This window comes from Alligator mississippiensis, chromosome 16 (genome assembly GCF_030867095.1).
Source record: "Alligator mississippiensis isolate rAllMis1 chromosome 16, rAllMis1, whole genome shotgun sequence".
Classification (NCBI taxonomy): Eukaryota; Metazoa; Chordata; order Crocodylia; family Alligatoridae; genus Alligator; species Alligator mississippiensis.
Genome location: NC_081839.1, coordinates 1,287,029 through 1,309,244, shown reverse-complemented (window position 1 = coordinate 1,309,244; position 22,216 = coordinate 1,287,029). Strand labels below are relative to the sequence as shown.

Genomic DNA, 22,216 nt, shown 5'->3' with positions numbered 1-22,216 from the left:
TAGAGAGGCTCCGGCTTGAATGCAACAGCTGTTTATTAATATTTTTATTGATGACAAACAGGTTTAAAACAAACAGACAAAATCAAAAGAGTAACATCGTGCTAGCACTGATGTCTGTGGTTTTATAAAACTCAGAGTAACTGCTACAAAGGAAAAAACAGCACAAAGCAGAGGCAAGCATTCCGAACAGTGAAATAAGGGGGGAGGGAAGAGAAGGGGACTACATACCCAATGGATTGCATTGCACAAAGGGTTACAGCTTAAACCTAGCTCAAAACTCTATGTGACTACACAGCCTACCCAGAAGGAAAACAAATTAAAAAGCCCTTCGGCAATGTTAATAAATAAAAGAGTCCATCTTAGTGAAGGAAGGTGGCCTGTGTCTCCATTCTCTGCACATTTTGGAAGTCTAAACTCTGGAGGCTTTGTATGGCAAGAACGGTCGTTTTGATGGGGAGGGGCTTTTAGGTTATTTTGCCGATTTGGAACAGCGTTCTCTCTGCAGGAACACACAGATTAACCCCTGCTCTAGCGTGTGCACACTACTCCGAAAACCTGGTTATGCTACACCTGATCTATCCTGGGGGAAGAGACACTCTTGAAAAGCTACAGCAAGTACAAGTGATGAAAGCGGGTCCACAATCTACAGAAAGGACAGTCATGAAGGGGGGGTTCCCAATTACAAAAAGGGGGCAGGCGTTATTTGCAGTACATTCATATGAGAGGCATTTTAAAGTCCTCAAAAAAAAGAAAAGAAGAAAACAAAGACTAGAAACACTTGGAGCCCTTTGATTATAAAGCTAACTTAATTCAATCTTTAAAAACACCTAGATTAGCGATTCACTCTACTGATCTTGGCCAATTAGGAGGTAGAGGTTATTCTAATTTAGGGATTTGATAAAAATGGATTAGTAGGAATCGAAGTTCTCTGCACTGTTTCTAAAAAGGTTTAAACACAAATAAAATGCTCCCAGTGTTCCCATCCGACTTAAGACATGGGTACAACTTAGAAACTGGATGGCTTTTTTGATGTGCTGTTTTCAGTTGGACTCCCAGCTATTTCTCAAGCTAGGACCGATGCCTCAGCTGCGTCTACTAACTGAAAAGAAGTCTCCGGGTTTAACTTTAACACCTGCATCTTTCAGCTATCTGCATTAAATCACTGAAGAAGCCACACAAAAGCCTAACCCGTGATCTCTAATTATACCCATCTACCAGAGGCCACCTTCCAACAACTGCCTGCTTTTCCCATGTTTTTGCCAACCTGCTTTGATACCGTTATAGAGTCTTTACTTCAAAACCAATATAATCCCCAGTTTCCACTACTTCTTCCCAACGCTAGCGGGAGTGAATAATGCAGGCCTTCGAGTCTTTTCCTCCAGGGCCGAAGGGCACAGGAACCCATCCCCTTTTAAGCGCACAGTTCATCTTACAGAAAGGCTTGTTTTCACAGAGTAGAGTCCAGACAGTAGCCAATTAAAGCATACAGAAAACACTTTGAAACCCTCCTCCTGCTCGAGCGCGCAGGCTCCTTTCCCTCTAACTGCTATCCATTGTAGGAAGAAGAGGCTGATTGCTGCAACTTTGAATCACACTGAAAGTTCCAGGCTGGTGTTTGTTCTAATTTAGGTTTGTAAGCTTCTCAGAACAAGGATCTCCCAGGTCCACCACTAAGAATTCAGAGACAAACTTCTAAAAATCCAGTGCTCCTTTGAAAGGATCTCTTTAAAACCACCTTGCCGCGAAAGACCCGTTCAGAAAGCAGGCGGCACGATGACACTAGAATTTCAGAGCCAGCTTTGGACAACAAAACCTGCATCTCAGAGTTCGGCAGCGCCGTGTTCTGCGGGCTCTCTGCTCGGCTCGCTGTCGCTTTGGGACAGGATCTTTCCTTTCAAATCCTCTGCTTCTAAAGCGCAGGCAGCTGCTGTGAGGATATGGAACCTCTTTAAGGGAAAAGACAACGGAAGAACTCTGAGATGAGGGTTTTCCTCTCCCCTCTGCTCTGAAAAGCAAAGCCCTGCTCGCAAAGAGAAGTATGGAATGAAGTGAAACCTGCTTAAGGCCCTTCTCTCGAGCTTGGTTGACTGGGGGAGCAGGGACTCAGCTGACCACTCATTTTTCCAGGGCGAGTTGCCTTCCCAGTGAGGCGCCAGCCAGTCCTTCGGTGCTCTCTCTCCTCTCCGGTCAGTCTCCTTGTCTCAGTGAGCTAGCAGTGGGCTCTCTCGCGCGCGCTCCTTTCTCTCCTCTCCGTTGGTTGGTTTCTCTCTCTCCTGTTGCTCTCACACAGTGGTGCTTCAGTTTTAGCAGTGGAAAACAGGTATCCATTTTATTTTATTTTTTTTATTACCCAGAATAAAATGCTGATGAACTAAGCTCCACATAAGCTTAGCTCTTCTTCCTCAACCTAAGGGCAGAAAGAGAGAGCGGCGACGTTACTGACTGGGCTCCTGCTGGCGCACCAAATACAGCTCGAGTCACGGGAGTAAGGAAACAACCGACCCCCTCCGCGCCTTACACTCTAATACTGTGACAGTCCCGTCACTCCACCGTGTTGATATGCACGTTCACCCTGGTAGGTAGAATCCTGTGACAGCGCCACATCAATCTGAGATTTAAACTCATCACCAAGGTAACTGTCCTGAAACGAGAGACATTCCGTCGTTACCCCAAGAGTCGGAGACTTAAATTCCCAAGCGTGCTGGGTGTTTAACGGCAGCTCGGAGCCCTTGGCCTCTAATCAGCTCTGCTGCAAATCCAGCTGACCCCGTGACAGAGCAGCAAGTCTTACTGTAATGCCCAATATGTGTTCCGTGAAGGCACCGAAACTCTCACCTTGCAGCAAGGAGCCAGTTTAAGCTTAGGGCCTAGGTGGAAGTGAGAGTACCACATAAAAATGAATGGCACCATCGACATATGGGAGATGCAGGCAACACCAGACTACAAGGGTGCCCCTCAAGGGGCCAGTGACGTTTTTCAGGCTTTGGACCTGTGGAAATGGAAGTGAAAACCACCCCAGCACTATACAAATAGGAGGATCCATATACACGTGCCCTGCCTCCATGTGCATACAGAGCCCAGCAATCTGTCGGCAAGAACGTCGTACTCCTACCTGTGATAATTCTGGCTGGGAGAGTCCTGGCTGGCTCATCTGCGACGGCTGACTCATGGAGATATAGCCCTGAGTCAGTGGACCCTGGGAGAAAGGCTGGGACACCACGTCTTGGCTCGCCTGACTGTTGGGAAGGTTCGACTGGCTAGTTCCAGGAATCCCAAAACGATTTTTCTGGCGCCCGCCACGGCCAGTCTTCCCTTTGGGTGTGCCGCGTCCTGAAAGAGGCAGCCGCGCACCAGGCGGGAACTGTTACTTCAAACGTTTTGTGAAACATTCATTGGCCATTTAAAATACCACGCGTGATGTGTACTAAGGCAACAACTTCTCTATGCATCCATGCCTTGAGGCAGCCTAGAGCAGACTGCTAGATCCCGGCAGCTGACAACTTTTCCTTAGAGCACGGATAGCGACCCTACATCACATGCACCCAGCCTTACAGCTGAGAAAGGAAATGCAGCTTCCTGACCTCAGCCACAGTTCTGGCCCGTCTGGCAGGAGTCAGTGAAAAGCAATCCTTCTCTTGAGCCCCTGAAGTGCCCGGTATTGGTTCCAGCCTTTCCTTCCAGGAGAGGCCGTTACCAGTAACAATACATCGCCTTCACTTGTTGGACTGAAGCTAGCCAGTGTTTATGTACCTGCCGCCGGGCCGTTGGCCTGCCCGAAGTATCCTGGTGGTGGCATGGGTGGCATGACGAGATTGAAAGGGATAGGAATGTTCATCGCAGGGACGTGGCTGGGCCCAGCACTAATCATCCCGATCTGGTCGTGAGTCTGGAAGTACATGTTGGATGGGCGCCCTAGGGAAGGCAACAGTGCAGGGGAGCTTTGAGATCACGCTGGTTCCGCACACCTCCGCTCCCTGCCTGCACGGGAATGCCTGGGCACCTGCAGGGGGGACGAGACTACGGCTCCATTTCAAGGGCCTACCAATTAGACATGACAAGTATATTGGGTCCACTGGCCACCAGCACCAAGATCTAGACCACGAGTGAAGTATCAGAGAGGCAGATTTCAGCGCTCTCAGCACAGTCCTGCAGAAGAGGGCCCACCACCATCGGGCATTTCTATAGTCCTGGGCTCGTGCCCCCATAGAAAGCCTCTCCCCTTTTCCACACCTCGCAGCAACATTAACATCTTAATGAAATAAAACCACCTTTTATCCAGACCACCAAGGCTGCAACCCGAATAGTCAGGAATTCTGTGGAAATGCTACATTCTTGCTTCTTGGGGTATTTTTTTTATTGGGGGAAGAGGCTGCTGAGGCTCACGAGGCAGCGGAAGAGAAATCTTGGCTCTGCAGCAAAATGCAAAGAGCCCTTCTAATGGTGACAGAAAGGGAAAAGTTAATGAAGGAGTTGTCCTCCCAGAGCTTCCTCTACCTTGACTGCTCCTGTCATAGACAGATCCTGGGATAATAGCTTCACGTGCGTCATACATGGCAGTCGTCATGAAACGGGCACCCTGGAAGTGTTACAGGAAGATAAGTGAATGTTACCAATGACCTGGGAGCTTTGAGGGAATCCCTGCCCCACTAGGAAGTGGCACACAGCTGTCATTTCAGCCAAACTACACTTAGCTACAAAAACTGTCTAAAGGAAGTTTGAAATTTAAGCCCGGCTTGAGTGTGATTGGACTGAATCATTTTCCACTCTCTCTCTTGCTCTGTTCTTACCACTGGGTTCTGCCGATGAGGGACAACAGTTTATTTTACTGCTACTTTTGCTTTTTTAATTAGGACAATGAGACAAAGCCCATTTAAACTGAAAAGGAAGAGTCAGACACTGGGCTGAGTCATGTCAGAAACCTGGCATTTCTACACAAGTGGACTTTGCTCATTTTGGAGGCTACTCCCAAGATTTAAAAACCCACACCAGGAAAGAGCTTAAGCGTGGGAGACTGCTCAGCTAGCAGGGCTGGGCCTAGAGGGGAACCGGATGTGACAGCCGTCTGGGTCGCATGCAAGCAGCTACAAACACAAGAGCCCAGACTCGCTAGGGCCCAGCAATGAGAACCCTCTGGACACCAAAGCAGCTGTCACCTGCCCCTCTGCCCACAACAGGCTCTCCTGTCAGGGAAGCAGGAGCAGGACTTCACGATGCGATGGAGCCAGCCCTGCAGCCTCCAGAAACAGAGCCAGCGAGGGGCAGCAACGCATTCCTACCCCCGCGGTAAGTTCATCACACCTGCCATTCACGCCCTTTCCTACAGGATCCAAAGCCTTCCTGGCCACAAAACAGGTGTGACAGCAACGCTGCGACCAGGTCAGTTAGATGCCCCCTCTCTCATCCAGGGTAAGACGGACGAGGCTGCCGGCCAGGACTTACGGGGTTGATGGTATTGACAAGTTTACGAGGCTTGCTGAACTGCATGAGGCTTTCCCGGAGGTTGTTCAGTGGTCCCTCTACCAGCACCTTCTGCTCTTTGTAGTAGTTCAGCAGGTGGTTCCAAAGAGGCTGCTTAGACAGAGCCTTTGGGTTCCCAACAATAATGACTCCATATCTGTAGATCCAACAGCCAAGTCAGATACACCTGACAGTTAACTCTTCCCCTCCCACCCCTCAATAAAATGGTTTGACAGAAAGCAGAATCAGACGCATGTTCATAGGGCAAACTCTTCCCCTCCAGGGCTGCAATGCCCCCTCCCATCAGAGTATGCACGCACTGCAAGGAAAACAGATCCTAGAGCACCTCTCAACTACCCGTGCTCTGGGCTTCCTGTAAAGCAGCGGCGTTCCCAGAATCCTGACTGGTTTCATGCACGCTACTCGCCGCAGCTCCCCAGGGCTGCCAGCACCAGCAGCTGTCAAGGGCAGTCGGGAGAGGAGCTGCACGTGGGACTGCAGCAAGTTCGAACATGCGGTCTTAGCTGAGCTACTGACATCTGTGCCTGCAGTTAAATGCTGACAGCCTTAAATTTGACCTCTACGCCTCCAATGCAATTCCTGAATTATGCAGAACTGGCTTATTTCTCCATTTAGAAGAGTCAAAAAAAAGTGGAATCGGCCTCAGCGTTAACTGGCACACACATGCCTGCTTGGGTTCCCCGCTCTTGCTCTTACAGTGACACCTGTAAGCACCACACGATGGAAGCAGCGGCAGAGGAGCCCGAATCATTTCCTGAATCTTTTCCACATTCCATTTGGTTTATTCTGGCGCTCCCAGCACCTTAATCGGTGGGGCAGCAGCTTGCTCACATTGGGAGGGCCTGCCACATGCCCCTGGAGTACTACCGTACCTTGCTCTGGTAAGAGCCACGTTAAGACGTCTGGGATCATTTAAAAATCCAATTCCTTGGTGCTCATTGGCTCTTACACAAGAAAGGATAATAAAATCCTTCTCCCGTCCCTGGAAAGCATCGACACTTGCGATTTCCACTTCCTGAAAGAAAGAAACACCACGTAAGCCATGTCCCATCGGAAGCCCAGCACTAGGAAGAGAACTATGCTATGACTGGCAGCGCAATGCACTTGGCTGCACACGGCATGCATGTGAAAGGCAGACAGAAATATCTGGAATTCCACCGTGTCAGAAGCTTTGTACCTGGTAGAGCTTTGTATGCAAGGACCCACTGAACTGCATGTACTGCACCAGGTAAGATCGCTGGCCCTCGTAGGGTGTAATAATGCCAATCTGATCTGGCTTGGCACCAGCTTTCAACAGCTTTGTAGTTATCTTCTCCACGTTAGCAGCTTCCGTCCTAGGAGGAGAGATTGGTTTATTTACCGGTTTTTTAAGTTACTTAGTAAGACTTGCTGCATTGCAGCAGTGCTGTAGGCACTGTTCCAACAACACAATGGACGGGAAGCATTTAGAGAAACTGAGCCTGCATCATTCCCACGGCATTAAGTACATATAGATGAGCCAGGACAAGCAATCCCAGCAGCTGCACAAAGACCAAAGTACACTTGCTGGAGGAGCAACTGACGGCATGGGAGGCTACGTAACTCCCCCCAACACACGCACACACTGAGCAGCATTTATTCCTTACAATGTGATCTATGCTCTGAGGTGACACCTCCAATAACTCCAAGGAGGAGCGTTAGCACTTCAGGAAGGAGTGTAAAATGGGGCCCAATGCTTCCACGCAGCAGCACACGTGAGCAGGCTGCTGCAATGCATTTATACTCCGCTATCACAGCTCTGTGCAGGATCTCAGCCTGCTTTCAAAATGAGTATGTGTACCCATACCCTGAGTGTGAACACACACTGGTCATCCGGAAGTGTTACTTAGGCATGTTTGGAACGTAACACTGACACTGAAGTTTCTTTACCTGTTCAAGTAAGAGGTGCCTGAACTGGCAATTTCTTCCTGCCCCTGGGTCACATAGAAGAACATCGGCTTATCTGGCTGGGGCCACTGGAAATCAAATCCCTTTTTCACACGGTCCGCTGAGGAGCAAGAAGAGAACAAAGCAAGACATTCACATTGCTCCTTTCAGATTAAAGGCATCTTAAAGGCACTCCACTACTACTGCTGTTCTCCATTACAGAGAAGGCAGTTTGTACTGTGCCAGTCCTGATTTACCTGCAGTGACGCCGTTCTGGAGAGAGCCCTCGTAGAAGATGTTGGATGGAAAAGCACTAAGTGCAGGGTGCATCCGATACTGCACTTGCAGGCGGATTGGACGGATCCCCAACACCACAAGCCTCTCAAAGAGAGACTGAGACAGGCCCGCCTTCGCAGCTTTCTTACACATCACAACAGGACCCAGCTGGCAGTGGTCACCGACCAGGATCAGCTGTGGAGAAGGAACGCGCACAGTTTGCATATGCTTCTGAAGCTTTTGGGAAGATCAAGTTGCTTGAAAACTGGGCCAGATAGTGACTTCAAATCAGACTGCATATTACTCTAAAATCATCAGTAGAATTAGCTTGAAGATTTTCTCAAGTGCTTTATGTCCAGCAACAGACTGGAGCCCTAACCTAACATGTAGCTCCCTGAAGTAACTGATTGGTGATCTTCCAGTGAGACAACTGAATGAATCAGTTATACTGGGAGCCAAGATCGCCCCTTGGAAATGGGATGATTTTGATTCACAGCATGCAAGAAATTCAGACCGGCAACAAGGGACTGCCCTCTCCGTGCAGAAAGTGACCAACCAGCTTACAGCTTCCATGATGGATATGTAAAGTGACCCCAACCTACCTGCTTTGCTCCAAGAACCACGGGCACCATGCACTCCGGTTCAGTAGCCTGCGTGCTTTCATCAATTAAAATGGAGCGAAACTGCATTTTGGCAAGTCTCGGGTCACCTGCTCCCACACACGTGCAGCAGATAACATCTGCATTCTGGAGACAAAAAGCCCATGCACAAGTACTACAGCAGCAGCATTTGTAAGAATTTGGGGAATAATTAAATATGTTGCTCAACATAACCAAGACGTGTATCAGCCGATTATCTTTTTATAGAGACACTAGAGAGTTTTAGTAACTTTCAACCCAAAAAATTCCCAAGAAGTTTAACAAACTAAACATCTCTACTCATGAAATGCAGCCAAGCTGGAGAGGCAGCTATTTAAAACAAAAAAAAACAAAAAAGGAAAGCACATTCCCCAAGAGTCATTAAAAAGTTATAATTCCCATATTACTAATGCAAGTAAACAGACATGATCTAGCAAGTGCTAGCCTGCAAAATATGGAGTTCTCCCGAAAAGCAAGGCAAAGGAGGCTATATATACCATAAGTAATTCACGTTCTGCTGTTCGCTTCAGTGCACGATAACGCTTCTCATCAGCAGATGACAATTCTCCAGTTTCATCTTTCAGCTGCTGCAGTTTCTGAAGCTCAGGCATACTGCAGAGCAAAAGAATTAACCCTCAAGATGAAATCACGGTACAATTCAAGTATAACACTTCAGTTATTCAATGCCCAGGAACTGCCTGCCAGTTTGCAGTGGTGTGTGTTGAACACAGTCCACAGAGATAAAAAAAATTGGGTCAAGTGTATCTGGCCAACATTTGAGGTTTCTTGCACGATTTTCTTACCTGTCCATGTTTCTGATCTGGTTGTGCAATGCCAAGAAAGATACAGGAGAATCGATTGCCTCACGACTTTTAGCACACAGGCGAACCACTTTCAGTCCCGTCTGATGAATCTTCTCGGTCAGCTGATCCACAGCTATGTTACTTGGGGCACAAACTAACACGGGCCTTTAAAAATTAGATGGAAGGAGAATGGTAAGACTAGCACTTAACCTGTTTGTTCCACACTGAGCATTTCTACCAGAGACAGGTCAACCTCAACAAAAGTATTTTGATCACAACAGCTTAATGAGATTTTCCAGCTATCAAAGAACCTTAGCTTATATAAAAGAACGGGTAAGAGTTCTTACCCATTGCCCTGCCTAGCTAGATGGTAGACAATCGTTGCTGATGTCACTGTTTTTCCTGTGCCGGGGGGACCTTGGATAAGGCTCAGAGGACGCTGCAAGACAGTCTTCACAGCATAAACCTGAAAGAAATGCTTCCATTAAACGTACTTAAACTGCAAGCAGGTTAGGTTATTACAATTTTTTTCTATTCAGATCTGACCTGCACTCTGCGCACACGCCCCTTTTATTGAATTCTGTCTGCTGCTAAGAGATAGAATTACCTGAGAATGGTTGAGGTCAGGCAGTCCTTGCGCTGTAAAACGCTTTGGCAGCTGGCATTTAATAATCACATCTTCTACCTCATGACCTAACAGCTTGTGGTAGATGTAGCCAGACACAGAAGTTTCATCCACTGCAAATGTTTTTAAAGCACTTTGCATTCTGAAAGCAAGAACATCCAACCACAAAATATGAACCAAAAATATTACAATCATGCAATAAAAAGGTTAAACCAGATACCAGGCACGAACTCAAAATGTTAACTTATAAATTTGCAGTTTGGGAAGGAGACGCACTTTCAACACCTGGACTTTCAACACACTTGTTTTTAAGCAAGTTCTGGACAAGACAGAAGTGGGAGAGTCTTGGGCATTTCCAATACAGCAGCTTGCTCAACAAACACCAACATCAGTTTTTAGGAGGAGGCAGGAAAAAGGTCTTTAAGTTGATCTAAATTCTTTGTTCCATGTCTCACACTTAAAATACCTGAATTCAGAAGGGAGGTGCACAAGTACATAGTTAAATGGTGTTTTTTGATGCAAATAAAAGCCTCTTGACTAAAAAAAAAAAAAAAATCCAAATATTGAGCTGCAGGTACCAAATCTGGCAATATCTCCTGGCTTTTTGCAAAACAGATGCTGAATTTACTCTTTTATTCAACAAGAGGAAAAGGCAACTGAACTGAAGGAAAGAAGAAGTCACATCAAACATCTCGACTGCCTTCTCCACATCAGTAAGGTGGCATACCTGTCAAATGAAGTAGACTTCCAAACAAAATCCACCTGGAAGTTATGAGTAACCTCCACAGGTGCTCCAACGCTGCTTCTCAGCTCAATGGCTATCTCATCACCATAATCTGCAGAGCCTCGTTAAGTAGTAATCTATAGCTCGCTTTTGGAGTTCGATTCTTTGTTTTCCACTCATTTAGCAGATCCTTGCCTGACAGCGAGTAGAGTGATTTCAAATACACTTCTTTTTCTTTCACTTTTACCCGTTTCCAATAATTGACACTCTTTAGCTATTTATATGACCTCATCTTCATAGCATTGGGGTATCTCACAATCCTTAATGTACGTGTCCTCACAGTGGCCCAGCAGAGTGCCATTATCCCTTATTTAACCGAGATGGAGTTTGGAGGGAGCGTCTTGCCTAAAGATGCAGATAAATGTATGTGCACTAATGACTGGGATGGTAAGCAGGGTTGGCCAAGAAGCACCAGTAATGCCATTTTTTCCTCTGAGGTGCTTCAATCCCCCCACCCCCCAAAACAACACTGACTAATTCACTCGATTACAATCTAGCCAAAAGCAAATGATCTGCATCTCCATTCTCAAAGGCTTATGAAGTAAAGGATACTATCCGGGACTTTGATAACATGACCAATTCCTTTCCACAGAGGGGCCAGGTCTCCTTTATACCTCAGGCAGATCTCATCTCCTTGCATAAGACGCATATCTAAGATGACAATTAAAAGCAGTTACTTCCAAAATCGGTACAGGTGAGCCCACCCTCCAACAGAAAACAACAATTTGGAATTTTTCTGCCCCAAATCACAGCATCATATTTGGCCAATATTTGAATGCTACTTCCTGGCCACCAAAAGGCAGAGCTAGGCAACAAAGTCACTATTACCTGAGTCAGTCTTTGGCAAAGTGAAGTAAGCAATTCTCTTCTTGTTTAAGCCTAGGTCCCATCTCACTGTGATGTTATCCTGGGTCTAATTGTAAAGAAAAGACGTATTTTACTTTCTTAACCTGTTTGCTAAATATCATATCTATTTCTTGATTATCATCCATTTACTCTTAATGCTGGGAAATAACAACCAGAAAGGCTCAAAATGTTATAGAACAGGCAAATATTTATGCTCAAAGTAAAAGTCAGTTTTCCCTCAGTCATGTATTGAGCTATTTCTACAGAATGAGGTTCCTTTGTGTAACCAACCCATCATCTCCAATTTCTTTATTTTCTTTGCAAATGCTGCTTTGGACACCGACGTTTCAGGCATTCTATATAAGCGTGCGATGATCTCACAGGCCAGGTGATCACCCCCAACTAATATCCGCATTTCCACTGACAGCTTATATTTGAATTCAAATTGTTGGCCAGGCAAGGGAGATTGCATGGGGGAGAGGAAGAGCCAGTGACCCTGGTCAGTTCTCTCAGAGATGGGACATCCTTCACAGAACCACGATCGAGGAACACTCGGAAAAGGCTGAATTCAGGACAGTTTCAAACCCTAGCACTGGGATGTTAGCTTTGTCAATGTGTGCCAGCGTAGCTAACCAAGCATCTTTCAGCATTACCTGGGATTCCTTGAGTTTCTTGTCATAGTCTGCCTCCAGCTTAACTAAAGGTCCAAAGATATTTTGGTACTGATAAGCATCCTCATATCGAAGTAAGACATGCTGCGGTTCTTCATCAACACCAGGTTTTTCCAAGTCTTCAAGGGTGGCAGAGGGGTTTTCCTAGAATCAGAAAACAAATGTCATGGTCCGAGCCACCAGGACCAGGCTGCGAAACTGCCGACCTTCCACAGTACGACAGGGGAGGATGAACAGCAGGATTTCCATTGTGCTTCACAACCCGTGCATATGCAGGGGCACGTACCTTCCAGAGTTCCTCCAGTTTGTTAATTTGCTGAGCTGTGATCTGACGGGCTCGCAGCTGCTCCTGTTCAGAGGGAATCTTTACCAGCCAGGAAAGGAAGCAGCGGTCTTGGATAAGAGGCTGCCACTGTGAACTGTCCCAATTAATATCCTTTAAACTGCTCTGACTGGCACATGGTTGCCTGCACAACCAAGATATTGAAAAAGAATTTATTAAATTAGACAAGTGTAAGCACAAGTTTATCCTCGTGAAGTTTTTTTCCCTTTCATAACACAGGACAAATAAGCTGGGCCATCAGTCTACAAAGATCAGCTGTTGTATTTGCTGCTTTGACCATGGAAATGGCTTCTCTAGAATCACCCAACAAATGATATTTCCTGACTGAAAATTTCCACAGCTAGGGTATCAAACTTCTCGATAGGCATCTGCTTCTTGGTCACTGCTCATTAGGGCTGTATACCATATGCAGCATGTCAGAAGAGAGCCCGAGGGCTAGTTCTGATGCTCAGTTACACAATGCAAGAAGCCTGCCATAGAAATAGATCTACTGTCACACCACTGAGAGAGGCCATGGAGTACAGTCTCGTGTGTGTGCAGGCAATCCTTAAGCCAAGGAATCCCCCTGTCCTCACTTCAAGCCCACACCTCCAAGGAACAAGATCCGAAATACCAAGGACACCCTAAAACATGCCATAGGTTAAAGCAGTGGGGACAGAGGCACTGCCAATGCCTGGTCACCATCAATGGCAAGCTACAGCACAATAAAACATGTATAGTTGAAGCCACGATCCACAACTAAATTTAGTTTGTCTTAATTTGGTTCGTTACTTCGGTAAACCAGTAACGAGTCTGATGGAGGGAAAGCCCTCCCATTCCTTCCAAATTAAGAGACGCCCTTACTGAAGCGTATGATTTTATGTAATGCACAAAGCCACTACACGTGCCAGAATACAGGCAATATTTTTGTATTGCATGACAATGAGAATAGCACTGTCTTCTAAAAATACACGAGGCTACCTATCTGTATAGGAACTCCCAAAAAAGGGATTCTCTTACCTGCACAGCAAGACTACTACCGAGTCAGCCTTTGCAGGAATGAAGCCAAGGAGGAACACGTTCCGGCATCCACAATTGTAGCACTCCAAGACAGTCTCTCCAAGAGGCCCGTCTTTGTGGAGAGTTACCTCCTTGCATTTGGCTCTCACCAGATGGTTTACAATGTGGCTGAAACAACCAGAACATATGCAAGTTTGTACACAGCATATAACCACTGACAAGCCCCTAGTCTGGTTTAGTCCTAATTTAAGGCCAATGAAGAGCTCAGCAAGTATTACAAAAAACAGAAAAACCCTCTGCGTTTACTGTGAACACCCGTTTCTTTTTAGCAAAAGACTGGTGGTGCTTCTGAAGTCTTTCACTGCTTGAATGATACGGGACATTTGTCAAAGAAGGATTTCAAAAAAAGTTACTTGGATCAACTGCAGGGCCAGACCAGCAGTTATTAATGCTGCCGAGCAATAGCTGCAGATACAAAGCAGCAGTGGCAGCATATTCACCTAATAAACAGGGGATGAGGGAATGAAAGGACTGGAAGCCTCATTCAGAAAAAGATTATTGCCTTTCACAAGGGCAGGTCCCGTCAGTACGCGTTAGCGGCGATGGGACGGCTGGTAGAGGGGGAGCCTGGAAGCTTTCATGACGATACCTGTACCTCGCTTGTTAGCAAACACAGCAAGTTACAGTTTGTTAGCACTGTAGGTAAAAAGCCGATGCTTACAAGACAACTTTCCTTTCCAGTCAACTGTCAAAGGGAAGTACCGCATGCTACACTGGAAACTGAATGTGTTCCACCTGCAACCACAGAACGATCGTCCCTTCTGTCCCTTGAGCCTTACCTGCCGGATGTATTGCCACGCCCGTTGCAGAACCACTTTTTGCTGGTGTTGCAGTAAACCACGCAGGCTGGGTCATGAATGCCACAGTAACTAGAACAAAAAAGGAAAAACTAGATCATGTAACTTTATATTTGCAGGGACATTACAAACTATTCACTGAAACACAGACAAAAGATGAAACTAGCAGTGAGAAGCGCAGGAGCAACACCACAAGCATGGGTTAAAATATTATTCCACGTTCTTGTCATTTTGATCAACTCTGTATCGATCAGCTCGGTCTCACTCGTATCCATCCACGTTGCACGACGGCAGATTTCATTCTGAAGTCAAACGCACCCTGGTTGGAAGTGAGAGCATTTCAGCAGGGGGCCCGATTCTGAAAAGTGAGCGGGCCAATGCATTACATATTTAAGGCTCACCAGAGGGCACTATCTTCCCAGCGATGCAACGTTAAGGCACAATGTCACTGCAGCAGAGGAAAGCTGCTCGTATTCAGGCTAAACTACACACGTGCTGTCTGTGCGCCGATTGAGCGTTTGTGTATTTACTAAACAGAACTCAAGACATCAGTCGGACACATCTACAGCGCTGCCTCCAAGGCGTTCAGAACGCCATGCTAACACTTGTCCCTAAAAGCTGGCTAAATATCACTGCTACTGAGATGCTCATTTCTTTTGGCCCGCAGTTAAGTTTGGGCAAACCAAGATGACAAGAACCATGCGTTGCAGCGTATCTGCATGGATTCCGATGCCTCCCTGGGATTAGTGACACTGCCTGTGCCAGAGACGTGCCACTTTCATTTTGAAGGCTGAAGCCCAAGCAGCTCCCCTTCACAGCCTACCTGCAAGCATGCACAGGAAGATCCTTGGTATAATAGGTGTCTTCTTCATCTTCTTCAAAGTTCAACTCTGCCAGAAGTTGGCTGGTTTTAGCCACATTATCATCCACGGCACCGTTCTGTAGGATGCCATCAGGTCCATTAACCTAAAACGGAAAGTGGGTCGTTAAACTTAAAAATCAAACTGTATCCCATGCTAGAAAACTGGGAGGCCAGTACCTTCCATCCCTTCACAAAGCCTCGTGATAATTTGAAGACAGTTAGGAAGGAGGGAGATAAAAATGTCAAGTACGGATAATAGGAGCATATATTGGTAACTAAAGGAACACTTCTGTCCTTTCCCCTTTGCTTAGTCACAAAGGGGTCATCACAATCACAGCACAGGAAGGGCAAATGAGTAAATGAACCAAAAAATCCTGAAGAAATGAGAGGTGCATAAAAATACACTGAAGCAAGTTTCTAAGCAAAAATTATTGTTCAGTCTGCCCCAACTATGTCTAATTCTCCAACCCAAAATGCATACTGCACATATAGTGCAGAACTAACTTTAACACCCTGCACCACAAAACTGTATTCCATATTAGGTCAGAATGAAAATTAATGAAATTCAAATATTTTAAGCATGTTCTAGCTATTTCATAAGTCTTTCAATTGGAAAAAAAAAACCCAACACCTAATAAGTGCTATTATCACTATGACAGACAAGGTTCCTTGGGTGAATTTGATATCTTTTATTAGACCAACCCAAATAGTTGAAAGAGTCAAGAAAACAAGTACCACTAGATACAACGTTAACAGATATTTCATCAGCCAAGTTTCTGAATAACAATATGTCAAAGGTGCAGAGCAATAAAGCCCATACACACCAAGCATGCAACGGAAATATTGCTTTATCCTGGCACTAACAGAGCACTACCCACCCAAGTAGGAAACCTTGCAACGCTTGCTGCTGCTGTGTCAGCAGAGCTTGTACTCCAAGCCTTATTCATGATACAAATATATTTGGCTTTTATGTTCTCCAACTGCTAGGGATCAGCACAAGGCAAGAATGCCCCATAAGATAATGGCAAGCTTTCAGACACATCTAGCATATAATGGTTAAGACACTGAATTTCCAGTCTTCCCCCATATCTGGAACGATTTGGGTTTACCTGCTTCGAATCCCAGGAATGAATGTCATTAAGAAAATAATCTGAGACAACTCAGAGTGAAGTGAGACTAGTACAGAAGACAGTGCCACGTGGAACTGGTGGCTCCAGCTTCAATCTGTTATGAACAACAGCATTCAAAAAGCAAGGAAACAATTAGGAATAATATTGAGAGGCATACTGCTTAATCCTAAATTCACCATCAGGAAAGTAAACACGATAACCTGACCACGCTGATTAGCATAGGCTTAAAGTAACGTTCTGAATCAGTACTACATGCTAGTAACCCTTGGGGTGGGGGAATAAAATATCAGTAAGTTTAAAATTAAATTGCTTTACTTCCCCCAAACAATGAAATACTGCTTTCCATCAACTCCCACCAGCCCAAAGGCAAGAAAGCAAAGCCTTGCATTAAAGGAGACCAAGGCCCTTTAACTTATTTCTGGTTTTAGTCAGACTTGTTGCCCCCATCACTGAACTCAAGGATTTTCTGAAGAAATATATCGGTAATTAATATCTGAGCCAAGGCCAAGTAGTAAGAAGGCGCACTCCTTCCAGGTTCCATATTAAGTGATAATTGTCATTTGGACACTAGCTATCTTGGGGGAGCAGCCTTAAGACTCCCACCACCCCATCCCAAGTTGCAATTCAAAAGCTACATAAAATTAGGAGACCATAAACCCACTTCCCTGAATATCCCATCTGGAAACCTCTGCAAACTAGTTTTTGGTATGCATGATAGTTAACATCCAGTTCCCAGAGTTGATTCTGAAAACAAGTAAGTACTAATTTACAAAGTACAAACGAGAACACTTTTTGAAACTTGCAACCATAAAAGTGTCCCAGGTGCAGTACAAGATGCAGGGCCATGTGCCTCCAGTCCACCCAAGAGTGTGAACTGTTAGCATAAATGCAATGCTCTGCAAATGTAGCTAGTAAAATGATAGCCAACACCTAGGTTTAAGGAACAAGAATACAGCAATGTGAGGGATCAATATTGCTAAGAAAACAGAGAGGAAGAAACATTTCCAATAGTCGGAGAAACTGCACCAGCATACAAAAGCAGATTAGACTGAAGGTCCCCTGCCTCACCACCTGCCACAAGATAACAGGTAGTTCCTTAAATAAACATCAAAATGGCATTTCATATAAAAGTAGCTTAACTGGTCATGAACCATGCAGAGAATATTCACGCCTCAAACTCATTTGAATTTTTACAAGCACAAACACCAGACATGTGCCAATGACACTTTGACTCTAACTGGCCTATTTCAAAAAGTAATTATATATTTAAAAAGTCAGCTGATGAATTTAATCAAAATGTTTGAATACTTAAACAAGTGTGGATAACTGGTGCCACTAATTATAGAGGCTTTTTAACTGTTTCTACTATTATTATTTCAAAGGGCAGTGAAACTAAAAGGTTGCTTGGGGGAAATGAAGCGAAGTGAAATTAAAAGTGTGCCAGCAGTGAAGAGACTGTGCCGTGCTCCATTCCGCCCAAGGCAGGTGCTCGGGACCTTTCATCCTGTCACATCTTCGGGCATGAATGATGTCACCTGTTGCTAGGAAAAACCTATCGCCTCGTTTAAGGCTTGGCAAACTAGCAATGAGGAAGTGACTCAACTGTTGTCTTAAAACCTTCTTGCAATTTTAGCTTCTGTACATATTGTTAAAAGTTTGACACTGTCACCCAGCTATTAAAGGGGGGCTTCTCTTAGGCTTAAAAATGTGCTGACTGCCAAGTTGCAGCACAATGAACTTAACCACCCCCTCATAAACTGTTTAAGAAGTGGGAGGGAGGTTAAGAGAAACCGGCACTCTAGAAGTAGCTGACCTGTTCCTTAGCAAAAGTAATCAACAAGAAACACCAGAGAAAACCCTGGGGACAAAGTTACTGAACGGCACTGCTCTCTCTGCTGAGAGAAAGTACCTGAAAGAGTCTCTAAACAGAAGTTTCTCCTGAGAGGAGAAGTTATTTTCCAAATCAATGATAAGAATAACATGGAAATTTTGTTCTCAATTTCTTCAAAAAGGCACTGCCTGTGCCAGTAGCTAGCAGTCCCTGGTAGCTGATGCATACACGGGCAAAAGCGTATTCACCTCCTGCCCTTCTGCTTAGGAGTTAGACAGCATGTTTAAAGCTGTGGAAAGGGAAACAGCTGCAAAACTCAATAGGTAAAATCCCAGGCCCATTGCTGGAAAAGAGTCCACTTCAGACTATGGGACTTGACTCTACCGGGTTGGACTAGATGACCTCTTCCAGCCCTACTTCTCCGTGATTACTACCGGGAATAATACCCATTCCAGCGCTGCCTGACTTAGCTGCAAGACAGGGTCGTATGCTGTCCCAGCACCAGCATTTGGGGATTTTTTAAGTAGCCAGAAGCATGTGCTAGGCCTCCAAGAAACAAAGAACATAAAATCTCTGTTTACAGGGATAAAGCAAGCGAGTCCAAACAGACAAGAAGGGGCGAAGAGGAAGGACAATGATAAAAGACAGTTTCAGCAGGATGTACAAAACCTTACACAACGAACACCTGAGCCGTATACAGCTAGACTGCACGGTGTGCTGTCAGCATTTCAGGCCGTGTGCTTTTAGAAGACTCACGTAGACAGGAAGCACGGCACCCTTTCCATCTGTTACCTTACCTTAGAGTACAAGCGCTTTTCTAAATGCCTGTCCACCCTCAGTGTCTTACGGGGCAGTGCATTTCAGAGTTCCCCGCTTTACAGACGGGAAAAGTGAGGCACAGAGTCCGAGTAACATGCCCATGATCACGTAAGAGATCTGGAGGCGCAAGAAACCAAACCCGAGTCTCCCACACTCCAGACTACAGCCCTATCCGGCTAGCCTCTGCCAAGCAGTTTTTCAACCAGTTGAGCATATTAGCAGTTGAGTTGAGCCGTGTCCCTCCTCTACAGTAGACTTTAAAAAACTTGTCAGTGGGCATATCAGCTAATGTGCCAAAAGCAGCTATTTTAAATCTCTGCCTGGAGAGGGCCCTGAAGAACATGAAAGGGAGAAGAGGAAGTAGGTGGTGAGAAACAGAGGTAAGACAGCTGCAGTTAGAAGATCAGGAGTGTAGCAGTGTGTGCAGAAAGGCTGATTTACATACAGGCTTTAGAAAAGGGCCGCATCAGCTGACCTGTGAAGAAAGAAACTGTATGGCCATCACTTTTGCACCACTGACCCCTTATTCCCTTGCTAGTGGGACACTAGTCGACTTCAACGCCTTTCAAAGTGCTCAGCTTAATGCCTGCCACAGGAAGAAAGCCCTCATGTGGGAAAGTGCCATTTCCTACACGGTCGCAAGTTGGGTCTGCTAACATGCACAAGTCTGGACAGATATGTACCGAAACTGCAAAGACAAAGCAAACGTGGTCTGAGATACACTATGGTTTATACTGCCTACAGAACAGCGAAAAAATATAGTCTTGGTAAAAAAAAAAAAGTGCTTTTCTTCATGCTTGTTTTGCCAGTTTTGAAAACTATTCAGCAGCTTGTTGATAAAACTCCAAAATAAGATCTTCCCTTGAGTGGGGGTAGATGATCCTCGCTACCTCAATATCTTCTTTACGTGTTCCTTTCAAAACAGGAAAATGCCTTTAGTGTTAATCCCGAGGCAGAGACTTTTAACACTGGTACGGCACTCAACCAGGAAAATCACGAGGCAGCGCCGCCAGATGTGAGCAAACCACCAAAGAAAATGTAGAAGTGGCGTGACAGCTCCTAGAAACTTATGACAGGACGATACACGGTACAAGCACGGTGCCCGCGTATGCTATGAAACTATGTCTATACACACAGGACAACACAACCCGGTTACACTCGCAGGCCTGGCACACGCGGGGTTTTGATGAGATCAAACCTGTGTACCGCTTGGAAAAAAAGTTTATTTTTTGCCCTACCAGACAAGCCGTCCTGTCACCGTGCGTGCTTTTCTGGCACCCGGGTTTGAATGCACGGATTTGACATCCAAATAAACGCACAAGAAAAAGACACAAAGGTGAACTGAGAAATCCCTGTCAAGACCCGAGTTCAGGGGCCTGGGTTTCTGCTACCGACACCAACAACTGCAGCTAAAACCAACGCAGGGACCTGCACTCCCACTTCTGCCTTTGATGCATTGGCAGCAGGAGCACAGTCCGAGCAAGAACGCAACCCAAAATGAAACGTACTTCACCTGCTAGAGCCGATTCTGGGCTTTACCAGCATTGCGATTCACTTTTAAAACTTGCATTTCAATGTCCCCACGGTTTGCAAACAGCTCGCTGCAGGGCAGCAGGACCCCACACGCACACGGGGATGGGCGGCCTGGATAAGACGCTGCGGCCCCGACGTATGAAACCGCCGTTTTTCTTTCTAATGCAATTTTCCAAGCGTCCGAGCCGCGCCGCCGAGGCAGCTGCGATCCTCAACGATTATATTTCCTTCTGCGGTGGTCCGACCCCAACTCAAATCCTCCCTCCTCTTCCTTCCCCAGCCCAGGCCGAAGCCCCAGGTAGCAGCAGACCCGCCGCGCCCCGGGGAAGAACATCACTCACGTTCCCGACTGACGTTGGGCCCTAAAGTCTCCCTTACTCACCTTTGACTCCTTCCCCACCTGTCCCTTTACCTTTTCTTTCCCTAATTCCTACCTATGTACGCGCTCTCACGGACGCTTTTAGCCTCTTCCGCTCCTCGAAGACGATCGCGCGCCGCGCAGACTCCCTACGCCGGACGAAGGGGGCTGCGCCCGCACGCTCGCAAAGACCTTTCCCCCCCCAGCTATTTCGCTGGTTTAATAAGAGAGCGGGGGAACGCGGTCCGGAGCCGTTTCCCGCTCCGTGGAAGACGGACGCTTGGTTTATATTGTCTTTGAAGGAACGAAGCTGCGGCGCGGTGTAGTTCTTGCCACAATAGTTTCTGCGTCTGCCCAAGGAACCGGCCCAGGCTGACACGCGAGCTGCTGCCCCGGCTTCTGGGGTCGGCGCTTTGGGGGTGCCGAGTCGTGCGTTTGGTGACACTTCTCGCCCGCTCGCCCGCCGGCGCTGGGCCGGCCCCAGCCCCACGGCTGCACTTCCCCGCCGCCCGCCGCCACGTGCTTGGGGAGAGGGATCCCCCGGCTCACCTGCGCCTCGATGGGCCCCGGCGGGCCCTGCCCCACGCCGGCCGCGCCCGGGCCCTGCCCCGGCCCCGGCTGCCCCGGCCCGGGCGGCGTCTGCGTCTGGCTGGGGAGGGTGAAGTCGGTGAACTCGAACTCGGAGCCCTGCGTGTCGGCGCCGAGCAGCTCGGCCTCCTCCGTGTCCAGGAAGGTGAGCGTCTGCGAGCTGGGGCCGTACGCCTCCACGCTCATGGCGGCGGCCGGCCGGGCCGGGCCGGGGCCCGCACCGCACCGCACCGCACCGCACCGCACCGCACAGCACCGCACGCCGCGCTTGGGCCCCGGGAGGCGGAGGCGGAGGGAGGCGGAGGCGGCGGGAACGGGAACAGGAACAGGCCGCGCGCGAGCCCCGCGACAAGGAGCCAACGGCCGCCGCGCGCCCGAGCCCAACCGTGCGGCCGCCGCGCGCCAGGCCCCGCCGTGACGACACACGCACGCCAGCGCCGACGCGGCGCGCCACGTACGCCGCGCCCGTGACGTAGCACGCACACCTGCGGGGGGAGGGCGGGGTCTAAGGCTCGCTGAGGGGAGGGGGGAGAAGCGCCGTTTGTCATTGCCCCTCAGTGAGGTGAAGGGAGGGAGGGGGTCTGTTATTGCCCCCTCAGTGACATGAAAGGAGGGAGGGGGTCTGTTATTGCCCCCTCAGTGGGGTGAAGGGAGGGAGGGGGTCTGTTATTGCTCCCTCAGTGACTGGGGGGGTCTGTTATTGCCCCCTCAGTGACATGAAAGGAGGGAGGGGGTCTGTTATTGCCCCCTCAGTGGGGTGAAGGGAGGGAGGGGGTCTGTTATTGCTCCCTCAGTGACTGGGGGGGTCTGTTATTGCCCCCTCAGTGGGGTGAAGGGAGGGAGGGGGGTCTGTTATTGCCCCCTCAGTGA

General features: G+C 47.4%; 1 protein-coding gene across 2 annotated transcripts; it reads right to left on the bottom strand.

Annotated features, from left to right (window-relative positions):
- Positions 1–15: 15 nt before the first annotated feature.
- Positions 16–21,753, bottom strand: UPF1 (UPF1 RNA helicase and ATPase). 2 transcript variants are annotated; one of them, XM_014595739.3, is made up of 24 exons: positions 21,308–21,753; positions 15,049–15,191; positions 14,208–14,297; positions 13,369–13,536; positions 12,313–12,493; positions 12,009–12,170; positions 11,338–11,422; positions 11,062–11,160; positions 10,453–10,570; positions 9,708–9,867; positions 9,448–9,566; positions 9,101–9,265; positions 8,795–8,909; positions 8,262–8,405; positions 7,641–7,854; positions 7,387–7,504; positions 6,656–6,812; positions 6,351–6,493; positions 5,440–5,614; positions 4,495–4,576; positions 3,751–3,912; positions 3,113–3,330; positions 2,519–2,641; positions 16–2,407 (listed from the first exon to the last, which is right to left on the bottom strand). In XM_014595739.3, the coding sequence occupies exons 1-23, from the start codon at positions 21,530–21,532 to the stop codon at positions 2,522–2,524; spliced, it is 3,363 nt and encodes a 1,120-aa protein (XP_014451225.1). In that variant the 5' UTR covers positions 21,533–21,753; the 3' UTR covers positions 16–2,407; positions 2,519–2,521. The 2 variants fall into 2 exon arrangements, with proteins under 2 accessions (XP_014451225.1, XP_006271078.1); XM_006271016.4 differs by having other exon boundaries at positions 10,453–10,561.
- Positions 21,754–22,216: the final 463 nt, after the last annotated feature.

What these genes read in the sequence shown, in the direction of transcription:
- UPF1 (XM_014595739.3), bottom strand. Translation starts at nt 21,532, where the DNA reads ATGAGCGTGGAGGCGTACGGCCCCAGCTCGCAGACGCTCACCTTCCTG. An exon ending in TTGTCAATACCATCAACCCC is followed by an intron (nt 4,577 to 5,439) that starts GTAAGTCCTGGC and finishes TAACACTTCCAG; the next exon opens with GGTGCCCGTTTCATGACGAC. An exon ending in CCCAGCCAGAATTATCACAG is followed by an intron (nt 2,642 to 3,112) that starts GTAGGAGTACGA and finishes CTCTCGTTTCAG; the next exon opens with GACAGTTACCTTGGTGATGA.